The sequence below is a fragment of the Zalophus californianus genome, chromosome 12 (assembly GCF_009762305.2).
Source record: "Zalophus californianus isolate mZalCal1 chromosome 12, mZalCal1.pri.v2, whole genome shotgun sequence".
Lineage (NCBI taxonomy): Eukaryota > Metazoa > Chordata > Mammalia > Carnivora > Otariidae > Zalophus > Zalophus californianus.
This window is the reverse complement of record NC_045606.1, coordinates 87356343-87379648: the sequence shown is the minus strand read 5'-3', so window position 1 is coordinate 87379648 and position 23306 is coordinate 87356343. Positions and strand designations below refer to the sequence as shown.

The following is a 23306-nucleotide window of genomic DNA, read 5'->3' as shown; positions in this document are numbered from 1 at the left end:
TACGAAACAAAATTTTAAATTGCAATATAATGGGATGCCAGAATAGAGTTATGCATAATAAATTATAGGAGCAAATAAAAGCTCTCATTTGCTGAGTGCTCTCTATGAACCAGATAGTGTACATATTTTATAAGTGTTCTTTTGTATCTCCTCAATATTTAATAAAAATGAATATATCAGTGCCATGTAAGCCAAGGGGGTAAGGGACAGAATATAGTTTCAAGAGGCAACCAGAAAGCAAGCTTGCATGGAGCTTGCAGAGTTTCCTTGGCTCTTTTTCTGATTCTTTTTTTTTTTTTAGATTTTATTTATTTACTTATTTGAGAGAGAGACAGAGAGAGAGAGAGACCATGCACACATGAATGGGGGGAGGGGGCAGAGGGAGAGGGAGAGAGAATCTTGGGCAGACTCCGAACTGAGTGCAGAGCCTGATTGGGGGGGGGGTGGGGAGGGGAGGGGAATGACTTGATTTCATGACCCCAAGATCATGACCTGAGCTGAAACCAAAAGTCAGATGCTCAACCAACTGCACCACCCAGCGCCCCTCCTTGGCTCTTCTGAGGTTCAGGGTTAGTTTAGACTCTTGGTTTGGCTCAGGTTGTGACCTAAGGGTCCTGGAATTGAGCCCTGCATCGGGCTCCGTGCTGAATAGGCAGTCTGCTTAAGATTCTCTCTCCCCCTCTCCCTTTGCCCTTGGCCCCGCTCATGCTCGCTTGGGCTCGCTTGCGCTCTCTCTCAAATAAATAAACAAATCTTAAAAAAAAAAGTTAGCTTAAGTTTTCCAACTTTTTCTCTTTGATTCCACTTTAGAGCCAAAAAGACTTAGCTTCTGGCTCATGCACTCCCACTCCCATCCCCTGTGACCTTAGCTGGGTTACGAACTTGGCAAGGCAAGCTCAACCAGGCTCTCATTCCTGCAGGACCCTGGCCTCTGGCTACTCAGGAAACCCTCGGGCCTCAAGACCCATCACAGGTCCTGCTCTCTTGTTTCTGCTATTTAACACAATGGGGCCTCTGAGATCTTAGAACACCGCTTTGATCATGGAGAATGTTGGTCATCCTCCTTACGAAAACCGATGATAGTATTCCCTCACTTAATATGGGAAGTTTTCAGAATTACCTATTCTGCCCATTCCTACCCAACCACACTGTCTACCTAGTCATTTTGATTTCCCAAGCTCTCCCCAACACATCACATCTACCCACGCTACCCCACTGCTTGCTCATCCTGTTCAGTCCGTTAGGAATTTCCTTATTCATTCAGCAAACACACAGAGGGCCAACGAGTTGCCTAGGCCAGGGACAGACCTGGTTTCTGCCATCAGTGATTGCAAGTTTATCCCCACGTCACTCTTTCTTCATGCTCTGGCGTGAGTTCTCAGTCCTGTATGAACCCTGAGGATGGTTATACTTTCTCCTAATAAAAACATGTTGGTGTTTCCTATCAGTTGAGTCACAAAGACTAGAAGATGTTTTATTTGTATTCACTAACAGGCCCAACCAATGCAGAAAGACCAAAAAAAATGAACGGACTGATGCTGAATTGGAAGAGGCAGAAACTTTAAAAAGCTGTGATTTCCAATCTTTTAATGACTATTTTGGGACACCTAAGCCGCTGGTAGTACCCCAGGACAAAGAGAATGAACAGAGGCAGAGAAGCACTCAGCTTGGAAGGAGCAGGCTAATGGGCCAACTGCCTGATTGCTAATGCAGCGCACTGGAGAATCCACAGCTGAGTTTTCCTCTAAGCCCCAAGGGGTGTGACTAATTAAGGAAAAGACTTCTAGTCCTCATTACCCTTTTAGGAAACCTCTCTTCATCCAACGCATGTAACATGACATCATTAGACACTACAGTCTTTCTCTCCAGAGTGAGGTGCTCACGGAAAGGTGAGATGTTCCTGACCTTCCCTCAGATCTCTTAACTCCCAGTGGATGCTCGGGTTCTCGTGGTAAACTTAGAAAACAAGCCAGCTCTCAGCAGAGGGCATTGTGAGATTGTGGATTTGATCGTTTCTGTAAAAGATATCTGCTGAGAAAGAATCAGATTGCAATGTTTTCCTGCTCCCCTCCTCCTTCCCCAATGTTATATCATTTTGGATCATTTGAATTGTATATGGCTTTCTATTTAAGTCAGTCATTTGCTGGCAGCAAAACTAGAACATTTCCTGTTTTTCCTCTCACTGTAATCAGGATTTGGCTGTCCAAATTAGGACTGCCCTAATTACTCCTCAGCAGGTGCCAATCTGGGGGAGGGTAATAATGGGAAGAGAGGAAGTAAGGACACTTTGCATCTTCAGAGTCATACAATAAGAAAACGCTTTCTCTCTAGCTTGAAAAACTTGATTAAGTAATAGGCAACAGGCACCATGGGGTTACATATGGGGTGTGTGTGTGTGTGTGTGTGTGTGTGTGTGTGTGTGTGAAGGAGAGTGTGTGTTGTTTTATAGCAGCCATATAAATGATTTTCTATTTTTTCCCCTTCAAAGCTTCACAGAATTACTTTTTCCATCCCTGAGCCTGTAATTCAGCAACGGTGGTAGACTGCTGCAGATATTACCTTGTGTGTGAAACGGTCTGATCATGGGCACCAATAAGTCGACACCATTCCAGACAATTTGCCCAGGAGGGATACCACGGTGGTATGGACTCCTGGGGGAAGGAATCAAGGTACTCATGATGACCACAGTATATCAGGAGCCAAACCAAAAGCAGTAGCTATGTTCCAAGAAGAAGTAATATAATGGAGATAGGCGCACTGTTTGGACAAAATGGTGAAACGTAAATGACAGAGAAAGAGTTCAATCCCTAGAAGGACAGGCCACAGCAAACAAAACTATCCGAGTTCCTGCCCAGAGCCAGTCACTCCACCTGTGTATTACATCCTGCTCCTACTCACCGGCCAAAACCGGAATTTCAGCAATTCGCCCCTTTCTCTCTTCCATCAGTCCTCGTCTCTGTCATGTTTTTGCTCACTCCCATGAGGTGTCATCTTGTCCATGGTTTTAAATACCACTTACATGTACTCTTTAAATGTTGATGGCCAGACCCCTTTCCTTTGGATGCCTGCTGCCTATCTCCATGGGGATGCCTCAGAGACCCCCCAAATTTAAGTCCTCACTTGTCTGCCCTGTGGCGTCCTCCATCTCCATCTCAATAGCTGGTGACTCCATCTTTTCATCACTCAAACAAAAAAATCCCAGGAGTCATCTCTGACACCTGTCTTTCTCTTACACTCTAACTAATCAGGCAGGGAATTCCAAATATATTCAGAATTCAACCAGTCCTCACCATCTCTGCTGCCACCAACCAGCATGAGCGGTCTTCATCTCGAACCCAGACTGCCACAACCGCCCCTAACTGCGCTCCCTGCTTCCATCCTTGTCCCCCTATAGCTTACTCTCAATACGGTGTAGGTCAGATCATGCTGCCCTTAGGACGGTTCCTACAGTGGCTCCCCTTTTCACTCAGAGGAGAAGTCAGCATCCCTACCGTGACCTACAAGGCCCTGCATGGTCAGGGCCTCTCTTGTCTTTGGGATGTCCTCCTAATACCCTCTTTGCTCACTTTACCCCGACCATACTGGCCTCCCTGCTGCGGCTCCTGAAAAGTGTCACGCGGAGTCCCGCCTTAGGGCCTTTGCCTTCTGCCAAGGCACTCTTTCCAGATACTTTAGCCAACTCCCCAAACTCCTTTGAGCCTCTTCTCAAACGTCAACTCAAGCGGCCCCTCTGGAGCACCCTATTTAAAATGGCAGGCTCCTTCTCCTCTACTCCAGAGTCTGTCTGACCTGTTCCACTCCCCCCCGCCCCCACAATACTTACTATTTTAAAATTCTTTGTGTTTATGCATTCTATTTATTTATTGTCTGTATCCTCTCTTCTATCTCCAACAGAATGTAAACTCCATGAAAGCAGCATCTTGTCTTTTGGTTCACTGCTGTATCTATAAACTCTTATATAAGTACCCAATAAACATCTGCTGAATGAATGAAATCCTAGAAACCAATATGTTGCTTTAAGGATGGGGTAAACCAACTGTGTCAACAGTTACTGAAATTAAAGAATATTCTGACAGGTTTAATACATTTAGGCAAGGACCTTGGGGCACAGAAGGTCCTTGCCTAAGAGCAGAGAATCACAGAACCATTCCCGGTAATCTCAGAGGTATCCTGGCAAATGGTGAAAAATGCCTGAGAGCAAAGATGTTCATAAAAGAAAAGAAAGTAAATGACAGAAATCGGGTGAGTTTGGAGTTATAGGCAAAATTCTAGAACAGATTATTAAAGATGGTTTGTGAACAGTTAGGAAGTGGTCCTCACTTGGGGCCAGGAAGACCTCCCAACGTACAAGTTACATGCCTTTGTTCCTATCCTAACTTGGGAACTCACTGACTTGACAGAAGAAATGGTAAATCTGGATCAAGGCCAAGAGTCCTGGCTTCCAAGGGTAATTTGTAAGCTGTTCAAGATGAGCAAGAGCTCTTAACAAAGGTTCAGCAGAGCAGGGAGCAGTGGGTCCTGCGAGTGGAAGGATAGCTCGTACCGTCCTTCGCACACCCGTACGCGCCCACTCTGGGGAGAACGAGGGAGGGGGAGCCGCGTTACAAAGATCAGGACTGGACGGATACCAGCAAGAAATCTAACAAGTCTCTTATGGGGGCAGATGATTAAATACAGGAGGTACTGTTGTGAATGGTCGTAAGGGTCATCTTTGTCATTAGAATCACAGCTCATCATTTGGGGGGAAACTTACTATTTTGCTAAAAACAGTTCTAGAAGACTAACATTTTCAAAACAACCTTATGAGGGAAGATCTGTTATTATCCCTTTTTGCAGATGAGAAAATTTAGGCACAGGGAGGCTGAATAACTAGTTGTTCAAGGTCATATAACTAATAAGTGGCAAAGTCAGCATTCAAATGTAGGCTCCAGAGCCTGCCCTTGAGGTATAATCTGGGTCCACATTTAGAAAACCCCATGAACTCCCGAAGTACTGAGTAATATAGGAATGAGAATCTCAAAGGAAGTCTCAAGAGGTACGGCCCCCAAATTCTCAACTTAGCTCTGTCCTGTTGAACATTTTTTTCAAATGACATACATAAAGAAACTAAAAGATTGCTTATAAAATCAAGAATGACAAGGAATTTGGGGAAGAGCTAAGATTTTCTGATGACAGAATGAGGATTCAAAAATATCGCAAAAGACTGAAATGATGAGCTAAAAATAACATTAAATTTAATGGGTAAATGTGAGATCTTGAATTCAAGTTTAAAAAAATCTTCTACAAATACAGCATAGAAAAGGTAAGGCTAATTTCAACCTTACCCCCTACAGCTAACCAGTGGCCATGTCCCACAAATTTGCCTCCTAGTGTCTCTTGATTTGTCCCTTTCCCACCACCTCCTTTGCCTCTTCTTCAATTCAGGAACTCGTTGCCCCTCTTCCTCTCCCTCTCCCTCCACACTCTTGCCTTTCCAGTCCATCATACACAAAGCTCAGAAAAGTGTCCCCGACGCACAGGTCTGGGCCTGCTACTCCCCATTTATTCTTCCTCAGTGGTTCCCCACTACCTAATTTTACAAGGCCAAGTTCCTTGAGCCTGGTATTCAAGATCCTCCATTTTGGCTCAGCCTTCCTTTCCAAAACCCAAACATTCATCAGTCGTTCTTTCTTTTCCTCCTCTTCCCACCTCCTTGACAATGCTCTGGTTCCTTCCTTCAGCTCCTTTAGCCTAAATCCTGTCTAACTCCTCCTCATTCTTCACGAGGCCTCCTTCCTACCCTTCAAGGAGGCGCTCCGGTCCTCAAGTCGTTTCTTCCTCCTACAGCATGTCTACCTATCTTATATTTTCTATCACAAGTTAACACTGTGGACATACGTGTCTTGGTCTCTGATTTCCTTTTCTATTCTCTACCGAGAAGGCAAACTCATTAAAGGTATAATCTCTGACTGACTGACTGCTTTATCCTCACACACTCAAACTGTCTCGGATCTGGTAGAGGCTCAATACATCTCTGACAAATGCGACAGTCCGATGTAATGAGAAGCACCGTGTCCAGCACTGGATTCTACACAAGGAAGGACTTTTGCTGAACTATCAGGCAACCATACTGGTGCTTCCCCTGCGTCCCTGCAATGTCCTTTATTCTGTCTGCCCCCCTTCATCCCATCTGTCTTTCTAAGGCCAGCACACAACTCACCTGTGAAATCTTTTCGGACTCCAGTCTCCCCTTCTTTTTCTCTCTCATCTTTCATTCCTTCTACTCTTTTGTCCCACATTGTGCAAGTAGCACCTGATGACATACTGTATTTTCCTATCTATCCTTAATTATATATCACATAAAATTTAGTATTATATTACATACTCTTTTCTTCGCTAATTGTTTCAGGTCTTGTCAACCATACCACAATTGGTTCCTATTATTAGCTTATTACCAGAAGTGCTATGATCTTTTCCACGGCTCGGTGAGATTTCTGAGCTCAGAGAAAAGAAATCAGAGGGAAAACTAAAGGTTTTCAAGTTCATAACAATGGTTTTTCAGTTCTGCGCATGCTGGAAACAGGTGTAACTGTCCTGTCATGATGGTAGAAAGGCTATAGATTAAGCATCCGGAGAAGCACATTTTAAGAACTAAAAAGAAATCATACTGTAGATTATTAAGGGATCCTAAGAATTCGAAATTGCTTTCCTTTAAAGATCTTTTAGGGTCACAAGATGGGACTAACCATGACCTGGCACTTCCTCGAAGACCAATCTTAATGATTCTAGGTTTTCATGGAAATCCAGGCTGACACTTTTTCTCTGTCACTCAATGGCAGTCCTAAGTGGCTCTGCCCCTTGGTCCCTCGCATTCCCTCTATTGGTGTGACTGCACATGCATCCAGGAGGCTATTTCTGTGGCATGTGCCCTTGTCAGGGCCCTTGACAAACGCAAAACTGGTCCTTTTCTAGAATGGTGGAAAACCAGTGTCCCCAAGCTGGGGAATGGTCAGGTTCGCAAATGATGCTCTACCTGCAGGCGGCAGCGCAGGTGTCCCTGTACTCCTGCAGCTTCACGCACACCATGTTGAGGAACTGATCCGAGTAAGCGCTCAGGTCGTGCATCAGGTTCAGGAGGTCCTGCACCGTCTTCTCCACAATGATTGTGCTCTGTGAGAGGACACAGAAATCCATGAGTTGTTTTTTTAATTCAAGTCATGTGTAGGACAAGGAAGGACAACTGAAAGGATGCTATCATTTAAGACATGAGTTTCCTGGGAGGATGCGACACTGACAAATACCGATTAAAAACAGCTTCAAATAAGTATCTTACATGACGCCGGTCTTCCAAAGGCCTGAGAAAGTACTTTCTGTGGAAAGATGCAGGACAGGGGTTTATGGATTGGTTTCATGGAATTCTTGGTATCCGCAAGATATGGGTATGGCTTTTAAGAAAGAAAATACGTATTTGGTTGGAGACTGAGTTATCGCCTCCAGGGTTGCACTTTGAGATTAGGGACCTACGAAAGGCAGCTCAAAGAAAATGCCCTCCGGGATCCATTTTAAGAGTTTCAAAACCATCCACCTCTTCAGAACAACAACTAACATTTGTATTGTGCCTTACAGCTTGTAGGATGTTTTCACATACACAGCATATGTTCTCTTATTTGAGACTCACATTAATCATGGTAATCATGAACATTGGGTTCTTCCAAGTGCAAAGTGCAGGGGTGGGGGGCGCCTGGGTGGCTCAGTCAGTTAAGCGTCTGCCTTTGGCTCAGGTCATGGTCCTGGAGTCCCGGGATCAAGCCCCGCGTCGGGCTCCCTGCTCAGTGGGAAGTCTGCTTTTCCCTCTGCCCTTCACCCTGCTCATGCTCTTTCTCTCTTGCTCTTTCTCAAATAAATAAATAAAAATCTTAAAAAAATTATTAACAAGTGCAAAGTGCAGGGCCAGGCATGCTACACGCTTCAGCTCACTTCATCCTCTCAACGTGCCTACGCGTCAGGTGAGTCCCACAATCACCCCCAGTTTAAAGATGAAGAAACAGGCTTAGAAAAGGAAGTAAGCAGAGCCAAGGGCTGCAGGCTTCACTCTTTTAACTATACCACTCTGCCTCGGAGCTAGCTCGGAGTTCCCTGCTTGTAGTCCCACCATTTTCTTGTTAGATCAGAGTATTTCCTATTGTTGCTGCCACCACAGAAGCACTGGCCAAAGGGACTCAGACATATTTTAAAAACAGATTTAGAGAAATATCCCAGGGAAACAATAATAAGCCCATCTTGCAGCTAGAGACTGATAGCACTGTGCAGCAGCCCAGCGTTCTATCTGCAAAGAGGCATATTCATAATCAACTCTAAATCTTGGATTTAGACAAGACTGGGTGGTTGAAACCATTAGTTCATGCCTCTTTCAAAAGGAGAATTACACTGGAGTAAATATTAATCGCAAGCCTAGCACCTTGGAATCCTTTGATCAATAGCTGGTTTGTTGAAGATGAATATGTATTTACATATGTATTTATTTACATAGAATTACAGAAGCTATGGTAGACTTGGCCATAAGAGTAAACATTAAAAAAATTTTTTTTTTCCTATGCTGACAGTGACCTGTGGAAAAAAATCAAAGGCATTTTATTCTGCTTAAATGCGGACTATGGGGTACAGGGTCTTGGTTAATTTTTTTTTCTTCTAAAAATAAAAAGAATGGATAAAATTGTACAGCTTTTCTCAACACAATGGAGGATCAGCTTGAGTTATGAGTTCCACGTGTGTGCTTATTCAAGATTATGTGGCTGCAGAGGTTTCTTATCTTCTGTCCTGCTCCCCCACTACCTCCCCCCCACCCCGAAGTAAAATAGTCAGAAGGCAGAAAGGAAGGAGCAGTTATATTCTGTAAGGCAAACCTCAGAGGAAACCAAATTACAGTCTCTATAGAATCCCCACAAGTTCAACTTCGTTTTCTGTATTGATTTTAAGAATAAAGCACTGCAGCTTCACCCTGATCCATAATCCCGCTCCTCTGTATTTGTGTGTGAGTGACAGGAATTGATTCTGCCTCGCTACATGTCCCCACGCTGCTCAGAAGAATCTAAAACTCTCATCCTGATTCAGAACACAGGATATCCTGTAACATGTGGACAGCAATTAATAAAGGAGAGTGGAGTTCAGCCATCCTAACAAAGCCTCCTTAAAATCTAAAACACCATAGGGAAGAGGAGCACGGGGAGACTGCTTGGGTTTATTGAGAGAAGGGGCCTGGTTCTATTTCCAATTAAGCTATTGATAATTAACTCCAGGCAAGTTTGGGTAACCTCTTCCTCTCTTATGACTCCATTTGGGTCTTTTAATAACCAAGGATGCTTTGGTGGCTCCTCGACTGGCCTTCATCACTCCGGGATTCGATCAGTGGGCTGGTGCTTTTACACAGAGGGAAAGATGTCTAATTGTTCTCAGGTAATCTCAGGTGTGTTTGGTCTTCCTGATTAGATGGTCAACTTCTCAATAGCAAGAGTGGCATTCTTCATTTCCCTTTGTCTATCTCCCATCCTTCCCCTCCCCCACTGGTTTACGATTTCTCAGGACCTTCAGGACAATGCAACTAATAAGAGAAACAGTATAATAATGTTAGCACACATAAATAAACTTCTCCGAATGTCACATACGTCAGGGATGCTAGACACCAGCATCTCTGCATTCTGCAGTCTCGTTGGGTGGGTTCAGGGTGGTCTGTGTTTATTCCTGTGACCATCGGAGGGGAAGGGGAAAATTCAAGCACATGGGAACATCCCCCAGAGATAAAGGTTTTGGGGTAAATAGGAAGTACCTATAAGGGAATGATTAGAATGCCATAGTTTAATTCTAATGATCGTGCTCAACAAAAAGCCTAAATGTGATGCTATATGATTACATACAATTTTCCAGCTATTTGGTTGGTTTACCTTGTCATGGTAGCACTCTGGATAATCAATCACTACATTCTCTTCAAGGAAAATGACACTGTAGTTTGCCAAATAATGGGTATTTTTACAAGGGGAAAAAAAAGTTCCCATTTTCCAAGAATTTATTACAATTTCCAAATCAGTGGCTCTGACAGATAAGTGTTGAAAATATCAAATTTCTAACAAGGTCAATTCTGTTTTTATTTATTTGATCTCTTTGGAATCTCAAATGATGTATTGACTTGTTATTAATTTTGGGATTTGCCAATGTTGAATATAATGACTTTATAGTAAGTAAAACCCTGATTATATTAATTATAATTTCTACTAAACATATCACAGGTGATTGATATTTGTTTAGAAACAACTCAATTCTCATTTCTTGCAACTTATTACCAGGTAATAAAGTCTGGGCATGACATGAAAAATGAGAAAAGGAAAAAAAATCCCAAGATAGCGGATGCAATAAAAAAGCCATTGCTATGAAAAATAACTAAAGTTTCTTATACAGATGCTCCAGCGGGCTACGATAGGAAGAGGGTGTTCAAACACCAGCTCTTTGGTTCTGCGCTCTAAAAAAAACTTTAACGAATGAACGAAGATGATTGGGCCTTTAAGACCTTGTCCATTGTTTGCCAAAATGGGGCTCTGCAGCACGATACTAATAGTAATATTATAGAAAATGGACTCGAAGTTCAAGTAATTTGGAAAATGCCGAGTTAAAGAAAACTGAGGTGGTTTCTTCACTGGAGGACTTTGGAGACTTTTACTATGCTAATGTCATTGTGAATCTGAAAGAGGCAAATGTGGTATTCAATCTTCCCTTAATTATTTAAGAAAACATTTTTCATAGCACAGCATAGATCTTTTCACATCTTCTGGAACAGTGCTTCCAGAACACGGTTTGGGAATGACTTCCCAGTTCTCTGGTTGTACTGATGAGGACCCTATGCCTAGCGACATGCTTGAGGACTCACAGGGAGTCCAGCTAGGAACAGGGTGAGAATCTGAGCCTCTTCCTCCTCAGTCCCTTCTCTACATGCCCAGCCTTTTAAGTTCTGGCCCCTGCCCCACCTCTCTAACCTTCTCTCCAGCTCCACCGAGCATGCTAACCCTGTGCTCCAACCATAAGAAACTATTAGTTATTCCTTGACTGCATCAAGCTACTTCCTGCCTCTGTGTCTTTGAGCTTCCTGATCTCTGGGCCTGGGATGCCCTTCCCAGCACATGTCTGCCATCCTTGAAAAGTCAGCCCAAAGGCTACTTGCTCTGATTTAGATGCCCCTCCTCAGTGCTACCCGAACACCCTAGGTACAATTTAGCCCAAGCCCTCAGTGGAGTATGGCACCCACTGGTTCGCTTGACTGTCTCTTCCACTAGACTATCTATTCCTTTGGTCAGTGACTATCTCTTCATATTTCTACTCCTTAGTAGCAAAGTGTCTGGCATATTGTAGGTGTTCAAGAAATGTTTATTAATGAAAATGCACAGCACATTCAGAACAGTGAAAAGACAGATTTAGAGTAGAATTATGATGCAAAATAGTGAGCGAAAAGCCTGACCTGTGAGGTGGAATCAGACCACAGCCTCTTTATTACTATATTACTGTATCTTAATTCCCACGGTTCTAACGACTGAATATTTATTGTGACTACAGATTTCAGATTTCTCTACAAAAATATCCTGAATTTCACCTGACTGTATGATTTTCTGTAATGGCAACCCATTATACATACAACCAAACGTGCTAATTTTAAGAAATATAAATAAATTCACAATTCAAGAAAAACAAAACCAAAAACCTTGAGTTTGTAGAATGCAGTCTCTGTATGCGTGCCGTTTTAGTCCCCGGAGCAGGGATGTTTCAGAGATGCTACAAAGACCCCAAGGTTCTTGAAAACTGCTTTAGGAAGCATTTGAGAGAAAACAGTAAATTCAGATACACCCCCACACTACCACCCACACACCAGCAATTGTGGAGGGAGGGGGCTTCACAAATGTTAGATGAGGACAATAATGTTTCTGTTTATTGGGACATATTCAACTACAAGTCAGTAAAGGACCATACTGTCCTTCCAGTTATTATCAGCTCCACGTGATAGCTCACTATGTAATAGCTACGGTAATGACAGTAATGCTGGAAGCCTAAAGGAAGTCTGCTTCTCATTTTTTAATCTATATTTTGATTTGTGTGATGTTTAAAATGTTCTGAAAGGGTCTGTTCCTTTAATAAGCTATCTGGTAAAAGTCTATGCATCCAGGGAGCTGGTACCTGAGAAAATGCCCTTCTACTCTCTTCCCCATCATCCTCCACCTCACAAGCAGAGGGATCTGTTAAAAACTTATGTCTCCTACAGAAATGAGTGCTTATGTCCATCGAAAGACATGAACACACGGTGTCATAGCAGTTTTATTTATAATAGCAAAAAAAAGGGGCGATTGTCATATGCATCAGTAACTGAAGGGGCAGATACTGTGTGGTGTAGTCACACAATGGAATACTACAGGGCAATGAAAAAGGACGAGACACCACTGCGTGTGACAACATGGCTGGATCTTACTGACCGTGAGCTGAGTAGAGCATTCAGACACAAAGGGAAACAACGGCATGCCTGCTATTATTGTAGTTCAAAAACAAGCAGAAGTCATTTCTGGTGGTAGGACTCAGAACAGTGGCCACCCTTGGAGGGGGTGGGTCCTGACTGGGAAGGCGAGAACCTTCCAGGTATTGGAAAGATCTTGACTGGGCAGCTGTTCCATGAGTAAACACATATGTAAAAATTCTTCACACTTAAGATTTGTACGCTTTATAGTTTGTAAGTTCAATGTCAAAAGAAAACATTTAAAGTGATAACTGGTTATGTTCTCACCAACTTAACTCTTCAATGCATGAGGCCCTGCATTCTTCAGGTAACTGGCAAGGCCCTTCATGACAGGGCTTCTGTCTACTCCTCCAGCCTCGTCAGCTACCATTTCCCCTTGCCTCTCTGAGAACCGGCTACCTGGGGCTTCTTCAGTTCTTCATTCCCATTTCAGGGCCCTGTACTTGCCTACAAAGTTCTGTCCCCCGTCTTCCTTTCTTAGAGTACTTCTCCTTATCTTTCAGATCTCAGCTAAAACCTCCTTTCTGTAGAAAAACTCTTCCCAACTCCCATTAGGTCCCTCCTGTTAAAAACACCTATAACATCTCTCTCCTGCCCCTTTGGTTCTACTTCTCTGGAGAACTCAGATGAATACACCTTTGTTAGGGGCAGGAGAGATCCTGACTGGGAGGGACATCTGGTTGGTGGTTACGTACATGCATGTTAGATGTCAGTCATAAACAATTCTGTCCAACCATCATACAAATGAATAGTACCCCTTCAACAACTCGTCTGAGAGTACCATCTGTATACGTGCGTAAGTATTCTAGTACAGTGGTTTTCACCAACGGGCCATGCTTAAACTGTGAAGATGTAGCAATAATGTTGGCAATACTACTACAGACCACTGGATGCCAACCAGTGATTGGGCCTTTAAGACCTTGTCTTAAAGGTCTTGGGACCTTTAAGGTTGGGAAGGACCAGAAGCTGTCTGGGGATAGGGCTGGGAACTTAAATGTTAAAGAGATACACCTTTATTGCATCAATATTTTCTCTGGGCCAAATAGTAGGCTAACTGCAGGAGATAAAAAGCCAGATGAGACAAGGTTCCCACCCTCCAGTGGTCTTAGATATTAGTAGGAGGAGACCAACGAGTTCACAGATAAAGACAATAAAGTCTCACAGGTGCTATACTGGGCAACTGTGTATTTTACAGGAGAGGCAGAGAGAAGGAAAGTTAACTGCACTGGGGTGGGGGTGGGGGAGTGGTGGGAAAGAGGAAGTTATCATTGAATTGATTTCTGAAAGATCAATAGTGACTTACAGATTGACAAAAATGGGGAAATAGTACTTCAGGTAGAGAGAGCAGCATGAACGTGAAATAGCGTGGGGTTCAGGGAAGCGTGAGCTGTTCTTCATGGCTGTGATGAAGGGGGCGTGTGTGTGCGCGCCCCTGCGCGCGCGCGCGTGTAGATCGGGAAGGCTGTGACAGGAAGTCAGAGCTAGGTGTTGGAGGTCCTTGCATAACAATATGTGTACTTGGTACCTAAATATTTGGAATATCCCTCTTTTACCCTCTCCAGCAAGGAAATGCAACAAACTAATCCTGTCTGATGTCACTAATCATTAGATGATCCACTCCAAGTGTAGGAAGGTAATTTCAAAAGGTTCTACTCCTGAGAAAAGACAAACTTCTATAACCAACAGGGAAATACATTCTGAAGCTCCATTTGGCAGGCTGAAGAGAATTATAGTTTATAAATAGGCTTAATCAAAGAAAATATGAGGTCGAATTTTGGGCAACCAGCAATACTATATATCTCTTTAGAATTCACATACGTGATTATAAAATTTACCTGTCAGTTAATAACTTGGAAAATGTATATGATGTAAACTACTCATAATATTTTCTTAGCATTTTGGCTAGAGGATCACTATGCTTGAATAAAATCTGTGCCTAATATATCTTATAAGCACAGCTGGCTCTTTATGAGGTTTATTTAGGGGCTTGTGATTTCATATTCAAAACAAAACAATGTAGCGGGAAAGGGGAAAGAAGTATACAACAGTGGTGCTTAATTAGACTGTCAGATCCGAGGGGGTATCTTTGTTTCCTTACATGCTTCCAATCAGTATGACTGTATATCCAGGTTATCAATTGCCCTGGATAGGTAATGGAACCCAGGGAGTGGAAATACATCAATGAAGAGGTGAACGTTGGCACCTGTAAGAGATACCCTCAACTCTAGCCCCCAATACACACACACACACACACACACACACACACACACACACACACACACACACTCTTCCAAAATACCTTAAAGTTGCTATTCGGCAAAATACACAGTGCTACAGAAGATACAGAAATAGAACAATGTTAGCAGCTATAGTACTTCTTTTGTGCCAAGCAATGCTCTTGAAACGAGTGATATTTCAAGAGAAGATGCCAGTTAAGTGCAAAAAACACTGTAGGGAAATAGCAGTGAAAAGGTGGGGAAGACTGAACTGGGATCTGGAAGATGGGTGAGGTTCAGAAGACATGCGGAGGAAGCAGAAAGGTATTTCAGAGCAGGGAAAAGCGGGTCTTCCGTAGCAAGCAGGAGACACGTGTGGCTGGAGGGGGAGATTCCTGTTGAGGAACCAGAGGAGAAAGGCTGACTGGCCAGGGGGAGCCCACCTGAGGAAGGCCTGAATGTCAGGCTGAGGGCTTCCTCCTGGGGGGACAGAAGCAGGGCAGTGGATGAGGGGGTGGATGGAGCTCAGAATCCCCATCTTAGAGACAAAAAGAACCCTTGCTATCCACAGTCCAGTTCTCTGGCTTTAAAAAAGAAAATCAAAACAAATATTAAAGGGCCTGTCAAATGTACACAGCTAGCTTATGACACTTCAAAATCTAGACTTCAGGTCTCTGAGCTCCCTCTGGCCAAAGCTGATGATTAGAGCACCAAATGGAATAAATTATTATAGTTGATGATTTTTTACTGAAAAACATGAAAAATCAATACAGGAAGAAAGAGAAAAACTTGTTTGTCACCCTTTGAGGTGACTATTGAATCAAATTCTTTGAGCACTGATAAAGAGAAAGAATTATGCATTTACTCTGTCTTTCCAGTAGGAACCATATCTATTTCAGAAGTATCAAATAGGGAAAGCTCTCCTCTAATGAAGAATGCCAACTAGGAGATATAGAAAAAGTAACAGAATTAGAAAATCATTTTATAGCCTCTAATAAAACAACTGATTTGGGTAAAGATTATCAATTGGTGTTAAAACAAATAGATGAAAGTTGACAGGGAAAATGAATGTTTTTGTAGTGGCAAAGATAGACTGCACAGATTACTTTCTGGTCACACGAGGAAAACCATAATTGCATGATAGAGGGACCAGACGGTCACAACTCTCATCCAGGGGTCAACCTTCACATCACTAATGTTAGGAAGCCAGCTCTTACAGGTCTGCGGACGTGATGGAACGTGAAGTCTAGCATCATTGATTATATATTCTTACTGACACCATTTAACTTCAATCCAATCACTTTTAGATCTAACACCGAGTAACAGGAAACAGAGGAAGCTATGAGATGAATCCAGAACATGGAATATTGTAGAGCACAGGGGCCTGGGTCTGCTCAACACGTCAGCGTGGTAACAAGGACTGTTCTGGATTAAAAGAGCCGCATCACAATTACAGCCCTAGATGGAATCCTACTTTGGCCCAACTAGATGTAAAGAATATTTTTGCAAAACGTGGGAAATTTCAAATTTCTAGATATCAGAAGATATTAAGAACTTACTGCTCATGCTCGTTAACTGTGACAATGTGATTGTGATAATGAAGAAAATGCTCTTGCTCTGTAGAGAAGTTATACTAAGGTATTTTGGCAGGAAATAGCTTGAAGCCTTGCTTCAAACATGAGAAAACCAGATGAAACATATGAAGTACTAGTTCTCAGATGCTGGAGAAGGAAGGTAAATGAGGTGGGCCCCACAAATGCCCCCAGCTAGTTTCCAGGCCATGGTGCAGGAAAGGGGGGAACTGCATGGAGCCTGGGAGTCATACTGCGTGAAGGAGATAGAATCTGGAGCTCTGGAAGGTTAAGGCAATTAGGGCTTTGTGGGGTGAAATACTGGAGGGGAAGGAGGTGTACAGAGGGAGCAAGGGAGAGGGAGAGATTGAGATCTTTCTGGAGGTCTTTAGCAGGGTCCCCTCAAACCTTTGGCTGAGTACTGATCTGTGCCAGTGGGGCAGGAATTACTAATACTGGTGAAAGAACTACCTGGAAAAAGCAGGTAGAATTCCCAGACTTCACACAGGGCGAGGGATGGTTCCCATTAGCCAGAGTGGATGAGCAACCTCATAGATATGGCATCGGGTTGAGTCCTCAGGAAGGTACTGCACCTCGGGTAGTGGGGTCAAATTAGCCTTAGACTAAAGGTTGCCCTGGACATGTCTCACAAAGCCTGGAAGCAAACCTCAAAATGATCAGTGTAATTCTATCACTAAAATGTGTCCTAAAACAAAGCTCAATAATATTTAAAGCACTACAACAAAATCCAGCACCCAAAAATGTAACAAAAAATATAATAATAAATCATCATGTCCAGCATTCAACAAAAGGTTACCTGGCATGCAAAGATGTGAGAGACTACATAAGGAAAAGGAAAATCAGTTAAGAACAGTCCCAGAAATGACACAGATAATAGAATTAGTAGATAAGGAGGTTAGAACCACCATGATAAATATGCTCCTATGTTCAAGAACATAAAGCAAAACGTGAACATGACAAGAAGAGAGAGAAATTGAAGACACAGCAATAGAAACTATCCAAAATAAAACACAGAGAAAAAAATGACAATGATGAAACAGAGAGTCAGCGAACTGTCCGTGGGACAGTATCAAGCAACCTAATATATGTAACTAACGTTCCCAAAGGAGGTGGAAGGCGGAAAAAAAATATAATGGCTGAACCTTTTCCACATCTGATGAAAACTATATGCCCACAGATCCAAGAAGCTCAACAAACCTCAAACGGAAGATGACAAAGACTACAGCAAGGCACGCTATCACCAAATTGTTGAAAACCAGTGAGATTAACAGAAAAGAATCTTAAAAACAGCAAGGATAAAGGAAATGAAGTCTGAAAGGAAAAATGAAGAATTCAGGCCTTTTGACTCCCATTTCTTTCTTTCTTTCTTTTTTTTTTTTTTTAAGATTTTATTTATTTGACAGAGAGAGACACAGCGAGAGAGGGAACACAAGCAGGGGGAGTGGGAGAGGGAGAAGCAGGCCTCCCGCGGAGCAGGGAGCCCGATGCGGGGCTCGATCCCAGGACCCTGGGATCATGACCGGAGCCGAAGGCAGACGCTTAACGACCGAGCCGCCCAGGCGCTCCGACTCCCATTTCAATGTCCTCTCTAATGCCCCCAACTCTGTGCCCAGTCCTGGGCAGGGTGGTGTGAGATGGAGGTGGATGAGGCAGACGCACGGAGGTGAGAGACGCAGGACATCACAGCAAGCAGACTGCCCGGGGCCCCAGCAGGAGTCCAGGGTGGCCTGAGCAGCAGTGAAAGGGGGAGAAGAGGGTCTAAGAAAGGAAAAAAGAACAGGGACAAAGACAAAAAAAGTGAGGAAAACAAAGTGTGCAAAAAGCCCAGAAAGAAGAGTTTCAAGGAAGAGGGGTTGTGCAAGGGCCTCTGATCTTTATGAACAAACAAACAACTCACAAAATCCTCCAATGGAGAAGGAAAAATCTCCAATGTCAGACTGATCCCAGGTAACAGTGTGCCCTGGAATTCTGTGTCCCAGTTGTGTATGTCTAAATATTCTCTTTCTGCTTAAAGGGCCCATATTATTCCATGGTCTACCGTCTAATTATATGCACATTAAAAAACAAAAACAAAAACAAAAAACCCGTCCTTCATTCTTTCCCTTAACCCAACCAACACAAATTGTTTTTTTAAAAAAGGTAATTTATGGGGCGCCTGGGTGGCTCAGTCAGTTAAGCGTCTGCCTTCGGCTCAGGTCATGATCCCAGGGCCCTGGGATCGAGCCCCGCATCGGGCTCCCTGCTCCGCGGGAAGCCTGCTTCTCCCTCTCCCTCTGCCTGCCGCTCCCCCTGCTTGTACTCTCCCTCCCTGTCAAATGAATAAATAAATAAAACCTTAAAAAAAAATAAAAAAGGTAATTTACACAAAGAAAAATTTAATAACAAGAAACAGCATAAAAGTAAAAGGGCATGAAAAAGAACAAATATAGGTGAACTTCCAATGAAACAGATATATATTCAAAGATAACCAAATTCTAGCCCTTAGTTGACTTGATTGATGAATGTATAATACTCAAGTACCCTTGTTTCCTTTCTCTCTCTCTTTTTTTACTTTAAATTTTATTGTTATGTTAATCACCATACATTACATCATTAGTTTTTGATGTAGTGTTCCACGATTCATTGTTTGTGCATAACACCCAGTGCTCCACGCAGAACATGCCCTCCTTAATACCCATCACCAGGCTAACCCATCCCCCACCCCCTTGTTTCCTTTCTCTTATTTTTGATAATACCTATAAAAAATAACCAGCATTTATGGGATATAAAAAACACGAATGTGAGAACAAGCTACCTACCTGTCTATCCATCTGCCAATCTATCCAATATTTACTGAACACCTACTATGTGCCAGGCATTATCACTATGCGACATTCTGCGAATATAACAATTATAAAGAAGGGTGTCACACAGAGGTCTAAGAGCTTTATAGGCATCATCTCATTTAACTCCTTATAAATTCTATTTATGTATCTATAAGATGGGTATTACTATCCCCATTTTATAGCTGAGGAAACTGAAGTACTAAGAGATCAAAGAGTTGTCCAAGGACACGCAACTAGAAGATTGTAGCTTCAGTCAGGATGTGAACCCAGGCAGCCTGAGCCTTTTGCTGCTTCTAGTAAAAACAGAAACAGTGAGTGATGAGTTAATCTCTTCGGGCAGCCTACGATGCCAGGTGCAGCCCGGTCAAGGCGAGTAAGGACTGACTGTGGAAGGGTGTCACCATGACCTTCAGACGACGGTTTCGGTGCTGCCACTGGTGGAACCAGAACCAGATTTATGGGAAGCTGTGGAGGCAGCATGTGGTGAGGGGACACAGCCGCTCATCTGAGACATCTGTTAGTGAGAGGGAGGTGTGAAGTAACTCAGCAAGGAGACAGGACAGAGTCAGGATAGGAAATGGAGACTGAACTCTGCTGCTGGTCACTAGGCTACTCTGTATGAGCAGCCTTCTGGGGGCAGAGGCCACCCCAATGCCAGCAGCCCAGCCAAGAGACTCTTCAGCGACACTTCTGAGGCAGCAAGGGCTCTAGGCTCCTGTCTCTTCATACCTTCCCAATATCTGGGCTCTTTCGTTCACCCAGAATGGCTATCTTGTGTGAAAGCACTGGACTATGGACCTACTACTGCCATACAGGCTCAGGCTAATAATCCAAACTATCTTAAAGTTATCTTTCTGAAATGATGTTTTTGCATAATTTGCCATGCCCTGCTAACAACATCACCATAACGATTTCTAACACCCTTCTTCCGGAGAACTCAGAGTACTTCGCAAATATCTCAGTCAATATCCCAACAGATTGTGAGAAAGTGGAGCAGTCCTTATCATCCCTATTTTTTAGCAAGTCTAACACTTAAAGCAGTTTCAAGGAACAAGTATAACACTTAGGAAGACGTTTTTAAAGAACTCCAGAATATCAAGCTGCCACCAAAGGTGGCCTGAAGTGTTTGCATTTCTTTATATTTCTCAAATCCTCGTTCCACTCGGATTCGTTTCTGTCATGTTACAAAGGATCTGTATTCACAGAAACCCTTCTCTTGAGGTAGTAGTATTATTCAAGCGTTTTACGTGATCATTTTGTCCTTTTAAAGACTTCGTGTCCTTAGCTGCTCCATTTAGTGCCAACAAACAACCAAAGCTGGAAATTCACAGAGCAGAACCTTTGTGTTTCTTCTTTTTGCTGGCAAAGGCAAGGTCTCTTTGGCAGGAGGCTCAGTGACCCACAGTGGGGACACAAGTCGTTAGGGAAGCGTTACGAATATATAAATCGTGTCAGAGGAGGAAGTCCGGCCGGACCCAGTGGGAGACGCATACTTTGCACACATTCGCTCCACTCTGTGCGGGCTCACCTGTCTTCGGTGACTCGTTCCATCTAACAATCAATTATGCTGACAAGTTTCCCTACACATTGTTTCAGCCTCAGTTACTCATGTACCTCGGAGGTGAGATCTGGAGCCCTCTTAGGGGAAGAATGAGCAGGGAGCTTGGCTTCCAGGAAAGTAGAACATATGGAACTGACTGGGGGGAGACAGCGTTCGAGCAAGCGTGCAAGCATGCACACACAAGGGAAAATTTGTTCAAGGCTAGAGATACAACTCAGATATGCCTCATACTGGGAGAGACGATAAAATTTGTGAAGAGCGAATACCTTTTTTAAAAAAATAGGCCTTGTTTTTGACAAAACTGGCTGTTGCAAACCCAGCATCCCAGCCTATTCTAGGAATAAAGTTAACGGCTCCATATGATCGCTGCACATTGAGCAAACCAGTATGCGCCACTGAGCAGAAGTCAAATGACGAAGACACAGGAGACCTGGACTCCGAATATGGTTTTAAGACTAACTCTGAGACACTGAATAAGTTATTCTTCCTTTCTTCATTCTCAAGGAGTGCAGTATTCTTTGTCCACCACAGTGACATCTCCAGCCTGCCCACCAACTTGGCCTTTAACCCACCTTCCCAAGTTTAGGAGATGAGTCATTCGCATTTATCCTTCCTGGATTTTCATTATCAAAGCACATTATTGATGAAGAGAGAGGCCTACATGAGATCAGAAATTACCACAATGGATCCCGAGGAACTAAATTCAACAGCATCCCGCCAAAGTTTGTGTGAAACGAATGGCAGGAGAACCACCCACATACTGCCCAGGAAAGCAGCTTTGCTCCTGAATCCAAGAACGGTTAGTAGTTAAAAAATCAGAATAGTGAGGCTTTGATGTGTTTCCTTCTAAGACAATCTCTTCACACAGCAAACACCCACGCCCACTGGGAAGGATACAGCCAACACATGTAATTTCCAGACTTTAGGAGTTCACCAACCAGGAAAAATAAATGAACCAACATAGATCCAACTCCTTATTTTGCCAAGTTATGATGCTTAAAATAAAACGAAACAAAAACAGATCACTTACAATACCACTCTTTTTATAAAAGTATGATAAAAACATGAATATTTTAACACCAAGAAAATGGAGGAACATACCAGAAAAAAGTCCTTCCCAAGAAAGTAAACTGGAAAACACACACACGCACACACACGCACGCACACACTCACACACGCACACGCACACACTCACACGCACACTCACACGCGCACACACACTCACACGCACACACTCACACGCACGCACACACACTCACACTCACGCACACACACTCATGCGCACACGCACTCACACTCACACACTCTCACACACACGCACACACTCACACGCACTCACACTCACGCACACACACTCACACGCACTCACACTCACACGCACACTCACTCACACTCACACACACACACTCACACACAAACACTACACTGACTTTTAGTTTTCCCATTTCCTGTGCATCCCATGTTCGACTGGCTGGCCCAGGTGCGACTGAACTGGGGACCACTGTGCTACGACTGGAGGGGGTAGGAATCATTCGCAGAGTACATGCTTTCCAGACCACTATGCCTAATGAGACATAAATGCCAAAGGACAATGTTCAACTGTTGTGATTGTGCTCAACCGTGGGGTGGGGTGGGTTTTGATTTTAAGTAGGAAGTCATCATTCTACCAAACCGGGGCCTCATATTTACTCTAGAGTCTCTTATTAGACCAGGGATGAGAAGATGAGACAGGCTCATATGTTTTTAAAAGCAAGAGAAATTAAGTACACAAAGATTCAGCTGTCACAATGTTATCTTTGGATTTTAAGTATGAATTTTTTTAAAACACAAAATTAATACAAAACTCAAAAGTATTAAATGGAATAATAAAATTGTTCAAAGTCTCTTCATGTGGGTAACTTAGAAGGCACTTTAAGAGCATGCAGATACAATTTGGAAAGAAAACTCTAATGATTCATAAAATTACCACAGTTCCCATGTAACTGAAAACAATAGAGCCTATTGCAAAATACAGAGAGAGCATTCAATTCATTTTAATGGTTTCTCATTTTTTTTCTTTTAAACTCTCTGCTCCTTTTATCACTAAGATTTTTTTTTTAAATGAAAAGTAGAATGTCCCTGCTGCCCGTTTTCTTCTTGTATTGTTTCCCTTTTGTTCTAAAAATGAGGGTAAAATTAAGTGCTTAGATCACTAGAGATTTCCAGATGGTCAGACAAATGGGTCCTGAGGCTCCTGGGCTTGCGGTTTTCATAGACACGGACAGACATCTCCCACTCGGTCTCCATGGCTCTTGCTCAATACAAATTTGATTTAGCCTAAGTACCTTCAGTGTGTGACAACCGCATTTCCGCCTAGAATGAGGCTCCAAATTGGCTTAATTGCTTCAATCAAAATGGGAATTTTCTATGTATTTCTAAAGTATCCCTTTATTTTCCAGGTACATATATTTGCAATAAGACAGAAAAAGTTTATATTACATATATTTGAATCTTCGCCGATTATGCGGAAATGCGACTATTTTTCTTCTTATTTGCTGTCTTCCTTCCTGCTCTTGACCCCTCCTCTGGTTTATTTTGTTAACCCTTTCCCTG

At 43.0% G+C, this 23306-nt stretch overlaps 1 protein-coding gene across 1 annotated transcript in view; it reads right to left on the bottom strand.

Annotated features, from left to right (window-relative positions):
- Nucleotides 1–23306, bottom strand: part of EXOC4 (exocyst complex component 4) — a 718447-nt gene that overhangs the window by 138700 nt on the left and 556441 nt on the right. The window contains exon 12 of the mRNA XM_027573746.2: nt 7013–7149. Coding sequence (XP_027429547.1) covers nt 7013–7149 — 137 coding nt within the window. The remainder of the gene's footprint in view (nt 1–7012; nt 7150–23306) is intronic.